This window comes from Naegleria fowleri (genome assembly GCF_008403515.1).
Source record: "Naegleria fowleri strain ATCC 30894 chromosome Unknown tig2, whole genome shotgun sequence".
NCBI classification, from domain to species: domain Eukaryota; phylum Heterolobosea; class Eutetramitea; order Acrasida; family Naegleriidae; genus Naegleria; species Naegleria fowleri.
This window is the reverse complement of record NW_025407934.1, coordinates 865,974-883,381: the sequence shown is the minus strand read 5'-3', so window position 1 is coordinate 883,381 and position 17,408 is coordinate 865,974. Positions and strand designations below refer to the sequence as shown.

The 17,408-nt window shown below is 38.2% G+C and overlaps 5 protein-coding genes across 5 annotated transcripts; 3 read left to right on the top strand and 2 right to left on the bottom strand.

Annotated features, from left to right (window-relative positions):
* Positions 1–17: 17 nt before the first annotated feature.
* On the bottom strand, positions 18–9,144 carry FDP41_000688 (uncharacterized protein; the record flags this gene model as incomplete). The annotated part of the gene is made up of 5 exons (XM_044710562.1): positions 18–6,878; positions 6,934–7,004; positions 7,213–7,622; positions 8,184–8,784; positions 8,979–9,144. The coding sequence occupies 5 exons, from the start codon at positions 9,142–9,144 to the stop codon at positions 18–20; spliced, it is 8,109 nt and encodes a 2,702-aa protein (XP_044569502.1).
* Positions 9,145–9,657: 513 nt separating this feature from the next.
* On the top strand, positions 9,658–11,144 carry FDP41_000687 (uncharacterized protein; the record flags this gene model as incomplete). The annotated part of the gene is made up of 3 exons (XM_044710551.1): positions 9,658–10,036; positions 10,337–10,749; positions 10,845–11,144. The coding sequence occupies 3 exons, from the start codon at positions 9,658–9,660 to the stop codon at positions 11,142–11,144; spliced, it is 1,092 nt and encodes a 363-aa protein (XP_044569501.1).
* Positions 11,145–11,733: 589 nt separating this feature from the next.
* Positions 11,734–12,973, bottom strand: FDP41_000686 (uncharacterized protein; the record flags this gene model as incomplete). Its single annotated transcript, XM_044710540.1, has 4 exons — positions 11,734–11,986; positions 12,048–12,521; positions 12,580–12,790; positions 12,919–12,973. The coding sequence occupies 4 exons, from the start codon at positions 12,971–12,973 to the stop codon at positions 11,734–11,736; spliced, it is 993 nt and encodes a 330-aa protein (XP_044569500.1).
* A 522-nt stretch (positions 12,974–13,495) lies between these two features.
* FDP41_000685 (uncharacterized protein) lies at positions 13,496–16,093 on the top strand (the record flags this gene model as incomplete). The annotated part of the gene is made up of 1 exon (XM_044710529.1): positions 13,496–16,093. The coding sequence occupies one exon, from the start codon at positions 13,496–13,498 to the stop codon at positions 16,091–16,093; it is 2,598 nt and encodes an 865-aa protein (XP_044569499.1).
* Positions 16,094–16,311: 218 nt separating this feature from the next.
* On the top strand, positions 16,312–17,271 carry FDP41_000684 (uncharacterized protein; the record flags this gene model as incomplete). The annotated part of the gene is made up of 1 exon (XM_044710518.1): positions 16,312–17,271. One exon carries the CDS (start codon positions 16,312–16,314, stop codon positions 17,269–17,271), a length of 960 nt encoding a protein of 319 aa, XP_044569498.1.
* Between the last annotated feature and the right edge of the window lie 137 nt (positions 17,272–17,408).

The window sequence follows — 17,408 nt, the reverse complement described above, 5'->3', positions numbered from 1 at the left end:
CTGTGAACACCGATTATCTAAATGCCGTACACCACTCCGACCTTATCCATAATCGTTTGTTGCATTTCCAAGGACTTTTGGAACGATTTATATTCTGGAGTGAACACGAAACGAGAGAAGGTGTCTCCAATATTAAGCATGACTTGACGGAGGAGAAATTCAAAACAATTAGAGACAGTCTCAGCATCAATTTCTTGACGTGGTATTGGATTGTTCTTTGTGGCAAATTTGATATCCTTATCGACGAGCTCTATATCACCTTCATAATTGTCAGCAGATTGTTTGAGGTCCGTGCTTATTAATTGGTCTCTCGATTCCAACACGTTCTTATACAAATAGAGGAATGAATTTCTACACTTGGAAGGAATGTTCACTTCATGTGTGGCACCTGTCTTGACATAGGTATTGTAGAGGAAGGACATGAATTTCACAATTCCTCCCAATTGTTGACCTTGGGTAATTTCTGGATTTGCTTTCAGATCGGAATAGAGATACAAGTTCTCAAGTGAAAATTCTTTTTGACAAAATGCTTCAAAGAGTTTGTATCCTTCTTCATGTTCCAAAAGGACATGCATTTCCTTATTTATGAGTTCCTCTTGATTTTTCTTTTGCTCTTCTTTACGTTTTTGAAGTTGTTCTTGTTTCTTTTTCGATCGTTTGAATTTGTAAATCAATGCAACAATTAATGCAAAGCCACCAAACACGAACAAGTAGCTCACAACATAGAAAACTTCAAATATAAAGGAAACTCCATCGAGAGTGAGTGCTTTCTTGTACGATTCATTACTATCAAATCTAAATGATAAACTCGAACTTCCAATAATGAGATTTAGAATTTGGAAAATAAAGCAAACCATGTAAATAACCATTTCCATTCTGAAATAAAGAGGTTGGTCCAAAGATATAAACCAATTCATCACAGTTGTGGGGAGAGTGATTAAATTTTTCTTCTTTGGATCTTTGAGATTTTCACCTGAATCGCTAGCAAGGGCAATCGAGTTCACTTGACTAAAGTTGTTCGTTGGTCTTCTTCGACTGTTTTTCACCTCCACTTCTTTCTTTGAGGACAAAATCCAATCAAAGATGGCAACAGTACAAATCACAATGCTAAATGTCAAAATACAAACAAGGTACGAAATGGAAACAATGTAGCTATACGTTGGAGAGGAGATTGCGCCTGTTCTCACAAGAATGACCCAAAGAGTCCAATAACAAACATTAAATGCTGCAAATATGGCAATAATGGTGTAAAACAGTGCAGCCGAAGTAGAGTACTTCAATGCTTTGAGAATTCTTTCGCTATTTTTCTCGTTGCCTCGACTGTTGGACATTTGTTGATAAAGGAATTTCATCAATTGAAATCTAAACACTTGCAAGACATAGCATAAAATAGCAGACAAGTTCAATGTGTTCACAAAGATGGTCACAATGTTGGCAATCACATTGGCAGCAGTATCTCCTGTTTCCCACATTTGTGTAGAGGCTCCCAACAATTGATTGACCAATACTCCTCTCTGAATGATATAAATTAAAATGCTCTCTGTAATTAAGGCAATAAGACCCACATATGGAGTCAACAATCGACTCGTCACTGGTTGTTCCTTTCTTAACACAATCAAGCTCACCAACAAGAAGATGGCAATTGCAGTGTAGATACATCCAAAGACAATCTGAGAAAAATAGAGAGCGGCGACTTGATCTTTCACTTCGAGCATGTTGACGGTGGTTTTTTGTTCCAAGAATGTGGTAAACATGGTGGTGTGATAACATGCACATTCGATCGTCTTTGATGGAATATCCACTCGATGCAAGAAGCATCCATTGTTGCTCCATCGCCGTCCCTCTTCATCCCAATATCTACAAGTAAAAGTGGAATTGGAAATATTCTTTCCTTGTAAGCTTGAAGAATCCAATTTGAATGTGAGAATGATTGGCTGATTAAGGTTATTCAATATTAATGGAGTTTGTTCTTGAATAAATTTGAAATCGTTCACCACTGATGTAATAACATTATTGGAAGTGTAGTTATCATAGTTTGTGTTTTTAGCGTATTCAATCATTGACACTCCACATTCCTTTGAGAATGCATTGTATTGTGTCAAAATTTGTGAGATGCTCAGCTCTACCGAGTTACTTCCTGACGATAAGGTTTGATTAATCGAAATTCCAGAATTCAATTTAAAGCTGGAAATGGTAATATTGATCAGAGAAGTGCTATAGGAAACAGTTGGTAAATATGCAGAGCTTGATTGGTCAATGACTTTTGCAACCTCTCCCAATAAGACCATTGAGGAAATATTTTCTGTGACATTTCTTGTTTTGTCACTAGAAACACCACTGGACAGTAAATTCGACGAAACAGAAATGGTTGAGGTTACATCTTGATCGGAGAGTTTGCTCTTGACAAATCCGTAAAGTTTCTTTTCATCACTATAAGTATTTTTCACTCCGTCAACAAACGAAGACAACTTGGTGGTAACAGCACTGACGATATTGTCATTGATCGAATCCGAGTTCGATGTTAAACTTTCAAAACTGGATAAGGCAACTGATGGATTTTTAGGATCAATCACAATGTTCTTTACAAGCTCATAAATCACAGCGCTTGAATTTCCTCCGCTTGTACTGCTCAATGCAGTATAGGATTGATCGAACGAAGCTACCATCAATGAGGTACCAGAAAGTTGATTAATTCTCTGAAGCAATTCCGTTGATGTTCCGTTGAAAGGAGCCACAGTGACGGTGACATTTGAAGATTGTGAATCCACATTTCCTAGAGCATCCATCACATACACAACTAAATCCACTTGTGACAATGCTGCATGGACATTTCTTCTTCTTGCCTTATTTTGAATAAAGGGCAAATAAACAGTGATGGTGAGATTGAGAGAAAAATCAGTAAATCTCACGTCCTTTCCTTTAGTTTTGTCATAAAATCCGACGGCATATCTGAGTGGAAGCAATTCTCTTGGTGCCTTCCATGCTGTAATGTTAATTGTAAACGTATCTGTGAGAGCTACACCTTCAGCTGGCACCACTTGCACTAAGGAAGAAATCACAGCGTTGGTATTATTAGTGACAGGGAGTGAACTATTTGTAGGTGGAGCCACAGGTGGCAACACTGGAATATCCACCCGAGAGGAAATATTTAACATTTGATTGTTAAATAGTGCTAATGCAAAACCAATCTTGCTGTTGCTCACCAAATTTCTAAGAGTGGCTGACACTATAATTGGTGGTTGAAGAATCATGAGATTATTGCCACCAGTAAAGGCAGAAATACTTCCAGTGGAAGAGGCTTCCAATGAGCTGCTACTTGTACTTGTCAATTGCCATGAGTAAGTGAGAGAGGTGGTACAATTTGCTTTACATCCAAGGAATTTCTCAATATTCGTTTGATTCAATACAATATTCGAAATGACGGCACTGATGGTCTGACCTGACCCTCCATTCCGTGTCGAAACAAAGGCAGAAGGAAGACCAAATACTCCTAAAGAAGGAACAGATAGATTTGGTACGTATGGAACTAGGAGTGTTAAATTAAACACTTCAGTGTTTGAAATTCGTGTTGGGAACGGAAAAGGATTCAAGGTGGTAGCATTCGCATGGAACAAGTAGCTACCAGGTGCCTTCAACTCTCGAATGGCAATGGTTAATTTTTGTTGATTGGAGCCCAACATGAAGACAGATGAATTTGAAATTCCTTGACAATTCAAGCAGTACCAATAGAAACTGGTCATCAGAGGATTCACATCGGTTGGAATATTCATTTGCACTTCGACACTTGTCATGTTGGATGAAGTGTCAATTTGCATGGATGTTGAAGACAATGAAATGACATAAGGATTAATGTTCACACTGCAATCCATTGACACAAAACCTGACTGGCAAGTACAATTGTTATAATCACTGCAATTTCCCTTTCCACTGCAAACATCTGATGTATTTGAAAATTTGTTAAAACATTCCACCACTGAGCAGTCGAAATTACTAAATCCTGGATTACAGACGCACTTGTTGGGAGAAACGCAGATACCTTTTCCACTACAAGTATTGGTTGAGTTAAAAGGAATTCCATAACATCTATAATTTTCACACATGGATCCATCATAACCTGAGGAGCAAGTACAATTGTTAAAAGAGCTACATTGTCCATTGTTACTGCAAACGAGAGAGTTGTTGGAAGTAATTCCATAACAAGTCGTGAGCTCACATTTGTTTCCAAAATAATTTGAATTGCAGTTGCAATGATCGAAAGATGTACAACTTCCTTTTCCACTACACACATTGGACGTGTTGGACAATTCATTAAAGCAAGTGGTGACTGAACAATCTGCACCAATCCATGTGGGTAAGCAAGAACAGTTGTTGGGTGACATACAAGCTCCATGTCCACTACAAACTGTTGCAGTTTCATTGGAAGCAGTGTTGTAACATTTGGGATATTGGCACCATTCACCAGAAAAGTTTGAATTACATCGACAAACATCGGCTGTGTCACAAGTTCCTTGTCCGTTACAAACTATTCCTGTCTGGTTCTGTAAAATTCCAAAACATTTTGGTAAGGAACAACTTGGTCCTCCCCAATTCAAATCACATACACAAGTATCCACTGCATTACATGATCCATGTCCACTGCAAACACTACTCGTCACATTTTGTAAAATTCCAAAACATTTTGGTAAGGCACAACTTGGTCCTCCCCAATTCGAATCACATACACAAGTGTCCACATTCGTGCATGATCCATGTCCACTGCAAACATTTGTAGAGTTTTGTAAAAATCCAAAGCACGTTGGTATCGAACAATTAAGGCCTGTCCAATTCGTATGACAGAGGCATGTATCGACGTTGGTACAAATACCATGCCCAGAACAAATACTGGAAGTTATATTTTGTAAAATTCCAAAACAAGAGGGCATGAAACAAAAGTCGCCACTCCAACCCGGATTGCAACGACACACGTTTGGAGCATCACAAGTACCATGTCCACCACACACTATTCCTGTCTGATTCTGTAAAATATTATTGCAGGTTGGCATGGAACATTGAGAGCCACCCCATCCCGCCACACATGCACAAGTATCGACATCATTGCAAGAACCATGTCCATGACAAACACTATTCGTTTCATTTTGTAAAATTCCAAAGCATTTAGGTAAGGCGCAACTTGGACCACCCCATCCAGCCATGCAAGAACAAGTGTCAAGATTCACACATGAGCCGTGTCCACTACACACAGTTGAGGTTGAATTTTGCAGAATTCCAAAACAGGTTGGCATGGAACAATTGAGACCTACCCATCCAGTCAAACATGAACAAGTATTCACATCGATACAAGAGCCATGTCCACTACACACGGTGCTTGTCATGTTTTGTAAAACTCCAAAACATTTAGGTAAGGCACAAGAAGGACCGCCATAATTCAAATTACAAACACAAGTATCCACTGCATTGCAAGAACCATGTCCATTACAAACACTACTCGTTTCGTTTTGTAAAATTCCAAAGCATGTAGGTAAGGAACAACTTGGTCCTCCCCAATTCAAATCACACACACAAGTGTCCACATTTTGACAAGAACCATGTCCACTGCAAACACTACCTGTCATGTTTTGTAAAATACCAAAACATTTTGGAATTGAACAATTGGAACCACCCCAATTGGAATTGCAGACACAGGTATCCACACCATTACAAGAACCACGTCCATTGCAAACTTCACTCGTTTGATTTTGTAAAATACCAAAACACATGGGAATTGAACAATTGGAACCACTCCAATTAGGATTACACAAACACGTGTCAACGTCATTACATGATCCATGTCCACTACACACACTACTCGTCATGTTTTGTAAAATTCCAAAACATTTAGGCATGGAGCAATCAGGTCCGTCCCAATTTGAATTGCAAGCACAAACATTAGCATCATTGCAAGTTCCATGTCCACTACAAACAGTGGTCGAGTTCTGCAACACTCCAAAACATTTAGGCATGGAGCAATCAGATCCAGCCCAATTCGAATTACAGACACAGGTATCGACACCAGTACAGACACCATGTCCACTACAAACGGCGGTTGATGCATTTGAAGGAATACCATAACAAAAGGGATATTGACAGAAAGGACCTGTAAAATTAGAATTGCAATGACACGTGTCTGGTCCATCGCATGTACCATGTCCACCACACACTAGTCCTGTCTGATTCTGTAAAATATTATTGCAGGTTGGCATGGAACATTGAGAGCCACCCCATCCCGCCACACATGCACAAGTATCGACATCATTGCAAGAACCATGTCCATGACAAACACTATTCGTTTCATTTTGTAAAATTCCAAAACACATGGGAAAGGAGCAACTTGGTCCTCCCCAATTCGTGTTGCAAGCACATGTGTCAACATCGTTGCATGTACCATGTCCACTGCAAACTGTGCCAGTGGCTGTTTGTAAAATTCCAAAGCATTTAGGAATTTGACAATAGGTACCTCCATAATTTGCATTGCAAACACAAGTTTCTGAGGCTGAACAAGTTCCACGAGAATTACAAACACTCGTTGAATTGTATAAAATTCCATTGCAATAATAAGTTTCACAGTTTGATCCAGAATATCCAGATTGACAAGAACAAGTATTTGGTGAATTACAAGAACCATGTCCACTGCAAACACTTCCACTGTTATAAATAATTCCATTACAGTAGTACGTGTCACATTTTGAGCCGCCATATCCCGAATTACAGGAACAGGTATCTAGATAAGTGCATGAACCATGACCACTGCAAACACTTCCAGAATTGGAAGCAATTCCATAACATGTGGTGACTGAACAATCAGATCCACCCGTCCAAACATAGGTATTCGATATGGCATACTGGTGACAGTGTGTGTAGGAATAAAATTCAAATGAAAATGAAACAAGTACTTACATAGGTGCCGGCAGACCAACACACTTCCTTTCCTGAGCCATAGAGTACTAGATGACCATCATTTTGTTGAACTAGAGGTGTGAAATCGAATGATCATCAAATCCACGCATTTATCATCACGTAACGACAATCCAAAGGAAACAAAACAGAAATTCAACCAAACGAACCATCACCACAACAGCAACCAAATGAACCAATGAATTGATCAAAATAAAAAGAATAAACACACGACAACGTCAACACAAGACGACACTTTCAAAATAGACATATTGTACCTACCCAACGTCGCTGGAAGCGCCGAACAACTCTGCACCAAGGTCGAAATAACAGCACCATTTCCATACACACGTAGACCTCCACTCGAATCCAACACGAGAGAATAAGGTTGAGAACCTTGTCCATTCGTTCCAGTAGACCATATGGCTTGATTCGATTGCAAATCATAGATCACAAAATTACCATCCACTTGCATGGATGCTTTGAATCGACCGTTGGTGGAGATTAAATCATTGCTCTGAGCGAGAGAAACAGCACCCGCATTATTTCTAAGAGAGTTCTTTGAGCAAATGTCCAAACAATAGCAAGAATCTGTGGATTGACATATACCATGTCCTCCACATACATTGTTGACATCCGTCGAGACGATTCCGAAGCAAGTATTGACAGCGAGAACGAAAATGCTATTTGGTCTGTGAGAAGAAAATGGTGGAATTGAGAAACACAGAAAAGCAGAGAGGAGAAGAAACAAAAAAACGTTCAATCGACGATGAAAAGATAACCACGAACGTGCATCTAGGGAAGATGAGCGAGACGAAGAGATGAATCGAATTATCCTTTCTGTTGTTGAATGATTCATCGTGGCGAGCTGGAAAGCAATGAGTAGTCGTCGAGTGAGGATGCTTTTTTTGCTGTTGGTTCTGGACAAGTGACATGTTGCATCAAAACAGAGCGAGGTGTGTTCTTTCTCAGACAAATCGTTTGGTGATTGCTTCAAAGTTGAAGTGAGGTCGGTGATTACTTTTCCATTCTTTCTTATCCAACTCAGCAGAGATATGATCTGTCAACGGATTTCATGCTCAACGTAAACTGTAGTTTTTGTAGTAAACAACACTATACAAGATCTAATTTAAGAAAAGATTTATGGCTTCTCTAATTGTAAATCTGACAGGTTATTTTCAGTCATGAACTATTGCGGAGATAGGAAATTGATCATATGTTGTTGAAAGTGAAGACAATACTTCTTCAACTACTTGAGTGCAATTTCATTATTATTATGAGTCAACAAGAGAGCATCATCGTCATCATATTCATCTTCATCGTCATTGTCACGTGCATTGATCAAGACATAATTAGCTGTCGTACTCGTGCTTCCGAGATCATGAGATGACACTTTCACATCTGTGCCTGGCGATGATGATTTATCTCTATAAATGTTAATTAAATATGCTCCCACAAGGTACATGGGTATGCAACCAAGTAAACAAAGACCAATGGATATTCCCAAAGCTGCAGCGCATACTTGTAATAAACTTTCCTTATTTGCGTGGGGTTTCACTGAAGCGGTGTTTCCAGCTCCAATTTGAACAACGAGAACTAAACTGCAAATTGCTAAAGAAATTAATAAGAAACTAGTTAATCCAATCCAAAAACATAAATGGAGTGAGCAATAGAAATTATAAATTCTCTGCTTTTTTCGTTGATGTTGAAGTGAATGCAATTCTGTTGGATCAGTGGTAGTTGCATTGATTAATTTTGTAATTCTGTGGTCAGAAGTGACATTTTGTTTATCCTGAACAAGAGTTAGAACTGAAAAGAAGAAGCATAACAGTCCTGTGACAGTGAGAGCTCCAGCTAATTTTCAATCGAATAATAAAATTCAAATTATAATAGGTTTACGATCACAAGACAATATTGGCGTATCGACATGAATTTTTAAAATGAAATAATAGTAGTAGATTCGCAATCCGATAATCATGTAGGCGATGATTGTGTCGCAAAAACAAACATTCGCATCAATACGCCTAATTCTAGAAAATTGAACTAACCTGTCAAGTGTTGCGTAATGACAAAAGCAAGTGGACCATCACGTGTGATGGAATAACTTTCTTGAGTAACTTCCAGAACAAAGTTAGTGACGCCAATTCCGAACATGACCAGCCCAGCAATAATTAGAAATATTCTCACCGCCAAATAGATTTTGCTTCTTTTCATTTTTTTGTTTCTGCTTTGGTCTATTGACAGTTGAGTCGAGACCAATGTCGGGCATCATTCTAATTCTCTCCGAAACCCTCTCTTTGATCAATTACAAAAACTGGAAAGTGGCATCATTAGAAATCCCACTAAGAAAAGAGAGTTCATTTGTTCTCAAGTTTTTTTTCTTTTCCTTATCTTACCTTGTCCTGATGACCACCAACACTTGAGATTGACTGCGATTCGGTCACCTTATCCGAGTTTTCATCTCCGTTTTTGGAATATTCTTGTCATATTGAAGCTCGCCCACAGACGAGAAACGAATATTCGGGAGAGATTCGAAATTTCATCAAAAAAAAAGCTGCCTTCAATTTTGAGCTTTTTCAGAAAATCATCATCTCACACCACCTTTTGAATTACTTGGTTCTAGGCTCTCAACCGAACCGGAACGAACTTCTTTTGTAACAACACATCCTCTGTACTTTTTCAAAAGGCTCTTTTGTTTCTAATCGTATACTCCACTTCTTGATCATCATGACAGTCGCTGCAGCTACTACCACTACTCGTAACAACACACCGGCCATCTCCTCCTCCTCCAAGAATAACAAGAAAGAATTTGATGGAGTAGACCCATCTCTTCTCCACTTGAAAGACTTTTTATGGTCCAAGCAAGATGAGCCTCATTGGAAGAGAAAGAAGGAAATTTTGAAGCGTTATCCACAAATCAAAGAACTTTATGGAATTGATCCTGCAACAAAGTACAAGATTACTGCTCTTGTGTTGATTCAATTCTTGACCTGTTATCTTCTTGTTACCTACCGTCCTGCGTGGTATGTGTGGCTTGCTGCAATGTGGATTATTGGTGGAACTTGTAATACGAGTTTGACCGTCGGTATTCATGAATTGACTCACGGTATGTTATTGAAATTTATAATGATGATGATGATGATGATGACTATTCAATGATAACCGGATTGAATGCGTATTTCCATATGAAACATGACTCCCTTGAATAATTGAATGATGAACTAATTTCATTTCACTGCTGATGATCCTCACGCACGACAATGTTACTCATTTGACATGATGGTTAATATTTCATCATCCTACTACTCAACGTATCCGATTTCAACTCATGACTCTGCATTGGTTCATCAACCAACCTCTGCTCGAACAATACTGCAACAATTATATCCATATTATATAATATTAGGATTGGGATTTGAAAAGTTTGAATACAACCTCTACTTGTCAATCATTGGTAACCTTCCACTCGGAGTACCATATGCCATGTCATTCAAACGTTATCATCATGACCATCACTTGTACCAAGGAGTGGTTGGTGTAGATACCGATATTGGTACTCGTATTGAAGCATTGCTTATCCAATCCAAGTGGACAAAATTCATTCACATTTTCTTTATGGTCTTCTTTTACAGTTTGAGACCAATCTTTGTTGCACCAAAGAGATTAACTTCTTATGAATGGATGAACAATATTGTTGTGATTGGATTCATGGCTACCATTTATTACTTGTCTGGAACATGGTTGGCTCCTTTCTACTTTTTGGGATCAAGCTTTTTTGGATTGGGACCTCATCCATTGAGTGGACACTTTATTTCTGAGGTAAGTCTTTCTGTCTAGAACTGGTTTGAATGAGCTCAAATTCGTTTTGAATTATGATTTAAACATTTAATATTTCAATGATTTAATGATTACAGCACTTTGTGACAACTCCTGGTCAAGAAACTTACAGCTACTACGGACCAGGAAATTGGCTCATGTTCAATGTTGGATATCACAATGAACATCATGATTTCCCAAAGATTCCATGTTGCAATTTACCAAAAGTTCGACAAATTGCTCCAGAATTTTACAATAATTTGAAGACGATTGATTCTTGGACCTACGTTTTGTGGGAATATATTACCACAGATGGTTACACACCTTTCAACAGAGTCACCAGAACAATGGAAACTCATCGAAATGCAAGACAAGAGGACAATAAGAAGGACAATTAATTGTTCGGAATTGAAATAAAAGATTATTGTGTGAGAACTTTTAGTCAAGACTTTTTTCTCCAATTTAAAGCTGTGGTCTAATCATTGCATTTTCCTTATATGTGTGTCCGTAATGCTTGGTTATGAGCATTGTCTGCATTTCTGCTATTATGAGGGCACCGAAGGTCCTCAATAACAAACACTGCCCCAATTTTATCCAGCGACGATCACCACAACAATTTCAGAAATAGTGCAGAACAGTTTCAACAGGAAAGACTTTGAAGAGAAATCAGCCTCTAATTTCCAAATACCTTCAACAATTTTTTGAATGTCGATTTACAAACATCATAAATTTTGTGTTTTCTTGCAACCAAAACGATAGCATATTTTTTGCTTGTTGTTCCTTCGCCACCATAAAAGTGACTCAAATTGAGTACCCACATTCCTGTGATTCATGCCCATTCTGGCTTTTCCCTTATAAGATTGGACAGTAAGGATCTATGGATATACGAACGGACTCAAACCTGTCGCTCCGCTTGCTGATGTGGAAGTTATGAAATTCCATGAGGCCCTGAAAAAAGCGATCACATTCATGCTTTTTAATGACTTTTTAGTGGTTTAGACAGGTGGCCTTATCTACCAAATGTAAACATTCAAAAAGCAACTCCCAAAATCCTGCCACATTCACCTTTGTTGCGACGTGAACATTCTTTGGTTGATTGGACATGTGATAAACATCACACACTGTACGACCATTACAGAATCGAGACGAGCATTCAACGTCAACTCTCATAAATTCCAAAGTAAATAAAGAAGGGTTCAAAAGGTAGGCAATGGTACATGGATCATGCAAAGGAGGATCTCTATCGGAAATGCATCATGTAAATTTCATAACTGATAGTCACAAAGAATTGGAACACTTACTCCATGAAAAATACTCTCTTGTAGGTATCCTTGAAAAACAATAGTAATTCCTTGCAAATAGCTCCAAATTTCGAATTCATCTTGTCACATCGTTCAAGAATTTGGGGCGTAGCCAATACAGTGTGCGTCACTTCAAGTGGGCACATGACAACCTTCAAACCAGATTCAAATAAAACTGAGGCTGCTTCAGGATCTCCCTCGATATTAAATTCTGCAGCAGGGCTTGTATTTCCAAATCCAATGGCGCCACCCATGACAATAATTTGTGCAATTTTTGACTTAATTTCCGGATATAAAATCAATAAAAGGGCAGCATTGGTAAATTGACCTGTACAAATTAAATTAACAGGCCTGTCCTGAGAATTAATAACCTTATACATGTAATTTACAGCTTTTTCGTCAGTGATTGCTGTTTTTGTTAGTTTTGGAAATGTTGGACCATCGAGTCCTGTTTCGCCATGAATTTCAGCACAACTGTTCAATGTCAAATGTTTGGCATTTTACATTCATGCAACACACACACCATACTTACTGCTTTGCTGGTCGTACCATTGGTTTTGCTTGTCCTTTCACCACTGGCACATCTGCAAAATCAGGTCCTATGGCAGTAATAGCCTTCAAGGCATTGAGAGTTGTTTTTTCGACCGTTTGATTTCCTCCAACTGTGGAAATTCCTAACAATTTAATATCGGGATGAATACACATTAAAATAGCAAAAAAGTCATCATGTCCTGGATCACAATCTAGTTATGATTTGAATTCATTCCGATATAATTTAAAAATCAAAAATGATTATTCCGATTGGAAATCATAAAGAATGTATAGAAATATTTCCATCGTCATCCATTTATTCATGATGACGATAACATACCCAACCATACAAGATGTTTTCCATTTCCGACATTGGCTGTGCTTTGTTGCGACATTTTTTTGTTGGTCGAGATCAAGGAAAAGGAAAATCAAAATTGCAAATAAAATAGCTTCAATGACTTCTTTTCTCATTACTTCTTATGGGGAGTGTCTTTGTCTTTCCACATCTCATCGTTCCATGAGGTGCCTCATTGGGAATTAGGAATTCATCTGTAACTGGTACCAATCACAAGAGTGGACAGTTCTCATTCTTTTTCAAATCGTTTAAAAAAGGGCGGGGAGTTCACCTCCGTAAAAAACTGAAAGAACTCACCGCCCTTTTTTAAAAATCTTACCGTTACATTTTTTTAAAAAACAAAAATTGCCAAAAATTGGAATCGGACATCATCAAGCCAACAACAAGTCGTCAACAATAAATTCACTCGTCGGAGCGAAGGCTTGTTGTGTGTTTATTTGTGTTGTGGCTCTATGGTGTTTTTTCTAGCAATCATGTCGTTGATTTGAATCATTCATTTGTTGTTCTTACTTCTCTTCAATCATTCAACATTGTAATAATTATATAAATATTATTATTCGAGATGACTCAACAACACTTCTGTTCCGATGCTTCACCATCATCATCAACAACATCCACTCCAATCAGACACCGCTCCAAACGAAAAACACCAAAAACATATCCCTCTCAGTTGCTTATTGAAAGCAGCACTGCTCCATCATTATTCAATCCTTCTTCTCCTACCTTTTTCAATGATCAAAAGATTCAAGATGGAGAAGAAATCAATCCTTCCACCTCCCAACCACAAGATACTACTCTCTCCTCATCATCCACACCAAATACATCTCTTTCTTTGAGTGCTTTGAAGATTAACACAACACCAAACTCTTTGAAGCAACAAGACAACGATGAAGAAGTACCTTCTCCACCTTCATCGTGTGTGTATGATGCTGTATTTGGAACTGTTAACAGTAATACTGCTGCATCATTGGTAAACACACATGATTTTGGAAATGCTTATTGGGATGGCAACACGAATTTTATGTACAATGACAATTTCAACATGCCACTCGCTCTCTCAGCAGAGGATGAACAAATGTTAGACCCTGTTGTCGATGATCGAATAATTGTTCTGTCACAAATACTTTCCGAACAAGAAACGATTGATGCTTCCATGCACACTACTCTTACACAAGAATTGAATGAAAATCTAAACATTTATTCACAACAAAAACACGAACGTTGTCCCACCCCTATTGAACAATCACTTCAAGAACAAGTACCAACATCTCCCATTTTACGAATGGTAAACCCTTTTGAATATATCACAAACCAAACGCAAACCGAACAGTGTTCTGAAGTTCAGGATGAAGAACCTCTTTCAAGATCTCGATCCAATAGCAGTGCAAGTGGAAAATTTAATCGACCCAGCAAGAAGCAAAAAACCTATACATTAACACGCCTGAAAGAATTACCTATCGATATCAAGCACGTAATTTTAAGCTTTTTGCCTTACTTGCCCATGAAGTTTTATTTGAGATTGGCATTTAACAGGTTGCATCAAGACATGTTTTCAAAACAACTGATACGAAATTCTTTCGGAAGATTTGCAGCGAGTACTCGTCGATCCTGTGTATTTATACCATACCTTAATGTGGAGCTGATATTTACCACCGAGCCCTTCGATCCATTGATCAACTCAACTAGCAACATTGAAAATTCACAACATGAAGAACTTCAGTCTTCGCAACCCTCAAATGTTTCGAACACCACTCATCATTCTCAATCAATCACAAGATCCGACATGGAGACACTCTGTATGCTTTATGCTCCAATTTTCAATCACGCCAAAAACTTGAAAATATCCACTGTCCTCACACGAGGTGGCGAAGAAGGATTCCCTCGAACCACAACGTCATTCAATCATGTGCCTTCTTCAAACATGCACGACAAGTTACAAATGTTTATGCAGGTCTTACATGATTTTAAGGTTCGCTACAAGCTTGTTAAAAGTTGCTTGGAGTTTTCTAATTCTCCTTTTGTGAAACCTTTTCTCTCCTCTATTCCAAAACATGCATTTTCATCTGAAAAGACGTCCTCTCTTTTTTCTGGATTGAAGTCAATCTATTTAAATTTTGATTTTCCTAATTCGACAAATAACGATGACACTGCAACAGACGATTCTAGTACGCAAGAACCTTTTATGTATGAGCCCAATTCTACTTTTGATCCTCTGATCACCAATATTAATTTGAATCAACCCTTTATTTCTGTGAATAAGGTCATTCCTCATTTGCACAGATTTCCCAAACTACGAAACTTTCAGACTTGTTTATATTTTTCTGACAGTCTACAAGAATCTCCCATGGACATGACACCACTTTGTTCCATCCAAAGAATACATCTCTGCAATATTTCAAGCAAGCTGCTGGAGAGATTATTCTATCATTCAGATAACAAGATCAAAACTCTAATCTTAACTGGTTTGAGTTATTCACCACTAGAACTCTTAATGAGTGCTAAAACTCCAATCATGAAGAACTTGCGTCATCTTTCTCTCCAATTTTCAGAGAATGACCTCATCACAGATTCCAAGTTTTCTGAATTTTTGGCATCCAATTGCATCCCTTCATTGAGATCTTTGGAAATTTCAGAGCCTCAAGTTGAGAATCAAAGACCACGTCCAGAATGTACTCTGAGTGGCCTTTCTCAAAACTCGTCCATTACCAAACTTTCATTGGTCTTCTTTTTACATTTAGGTGCAACTGCAGCCTACAATTTATCTGCTTCGAACATTACCTCTCTCACAGTGGCCAATTCATTTAGCAATGCCACTCGCTTCTCTGCTTTCATGGATGGACTCGCCCAGAATAAGGTCATTAAGAGACTACACATCTCGACACATTTCTCGTCACGATTGGCCTTTGAGAATTTTCTAACCAACAATAAGGTGTGTGAGAAGTTTATTGCTGAATATGATGATCGAAATCGACTGTTAGTGCTCAGCATTGAATGCTTGAAACAGTTAAAGACCAATCAAGCATTAAAAGTCCTGAAATTGCTGAATTTTACGTTTGATACCGAAGATGAGGTTGTCGAAGAAGTATTGGCCAATTCCATACCACAAATTGATGTTGCCATTTGTAGAACCTCATTTGCATCAAGTTTCTCTCAACAATAATTTTCACTTAAACAAGATTTCCAGAGCTGAGAAATATTTCACTAATAAACTGGAGTTTATTGGTGACGATTATGTAAATTGTACCACTGAATATCTTTCTTTTGGATGACAAATGTCAATCTCTTCAAACCCTTAATGACATTTCTGGTAGTTGTAGTTGCCTCTATCTCCGCTTGGAATTTTTCATTTTGAAAAAAAATTATTTGTAGTTGACCATCATGACGGATCATTCGGGGACTCTTCGAACCAAACTCTCATCCACCAACTTCAACACCCTCAATTCCCTCTCCATGCAAATCGAACAAGAGGAAAAGCAACTCGAGAATCTTATCCACTCGCAATCACTCTTTCATGAGCATTTAAATCTCAATATAATAACCTCAGAAGAACAACAACACGACGAGACTAACAGCCTGCTCATGACGAAGAGCAACAATCACAACAACAACACGGAGAGGAATCAACATTCCGTTCAAAATAATTCTTCTCAGCGACAGAGCGTTCTTGGAGGGATCATGGATACAAGCTCCATGACTGTTTTTACTAATCCTAATTCTTCGTTTATTGCTGGTAGTGATTGTTCTGCAAGTGACTATCGAAAATGTAAGAATCAATTAAATATCTTGCAGAATATGAAAGGCCAAACGAATGGTTCTTCTCTTCAGCAACAAAGAAGGCACTATCGATGTCGATTTCAAACAGAGGAAGAAGAGGAGGATTCAACACAGTATCTTGAAAGATTAGTTCCAGAAAAGATTTTGGGTCATTATTCGAAATTTCAGAAATTTAGAGAACACGAGAAAAACAAGTGGAATGCATTTGTTGAGCATATTGCACCACCTATTGAAATGAAAAAGATTAAAAAGAAGCAACAAGGGTTTTCGAGTGGTGTGACAGTATTCGAAGAAAATAGCGAAAAAAGTGAAAACAAGGAAAACGTGTCACCCAACGTGAAAAAAGAACTGCAACAAACCAATACAACTGTTGTTTTGAAAAAGAGTAAGATGCCTGCCAAGAATTCAGACAAAAAACTTCCAGTTTTAAAGAGTTCAAGTCCAAACACTCAAAAAGAAGATAGTGACTTAATTGATTCGCCTAATAGTAATTTATTGTCAACAGAAGATGAAAGAGCTCAACAGTCCAAACCAAAAGTCAAGAGTGTTGATTCATATGCTTGAATTTCCCGATGAAGACAAGTACGATTTTTCTGGTTCCCAGAAAGTTTCGAAATGTGACACACTGTTAGCACGGTATGAATATATCTATCAATATAAGGAAGCTCTTCATCCTCACTTCGCTGGGCTCAATCAGAGGA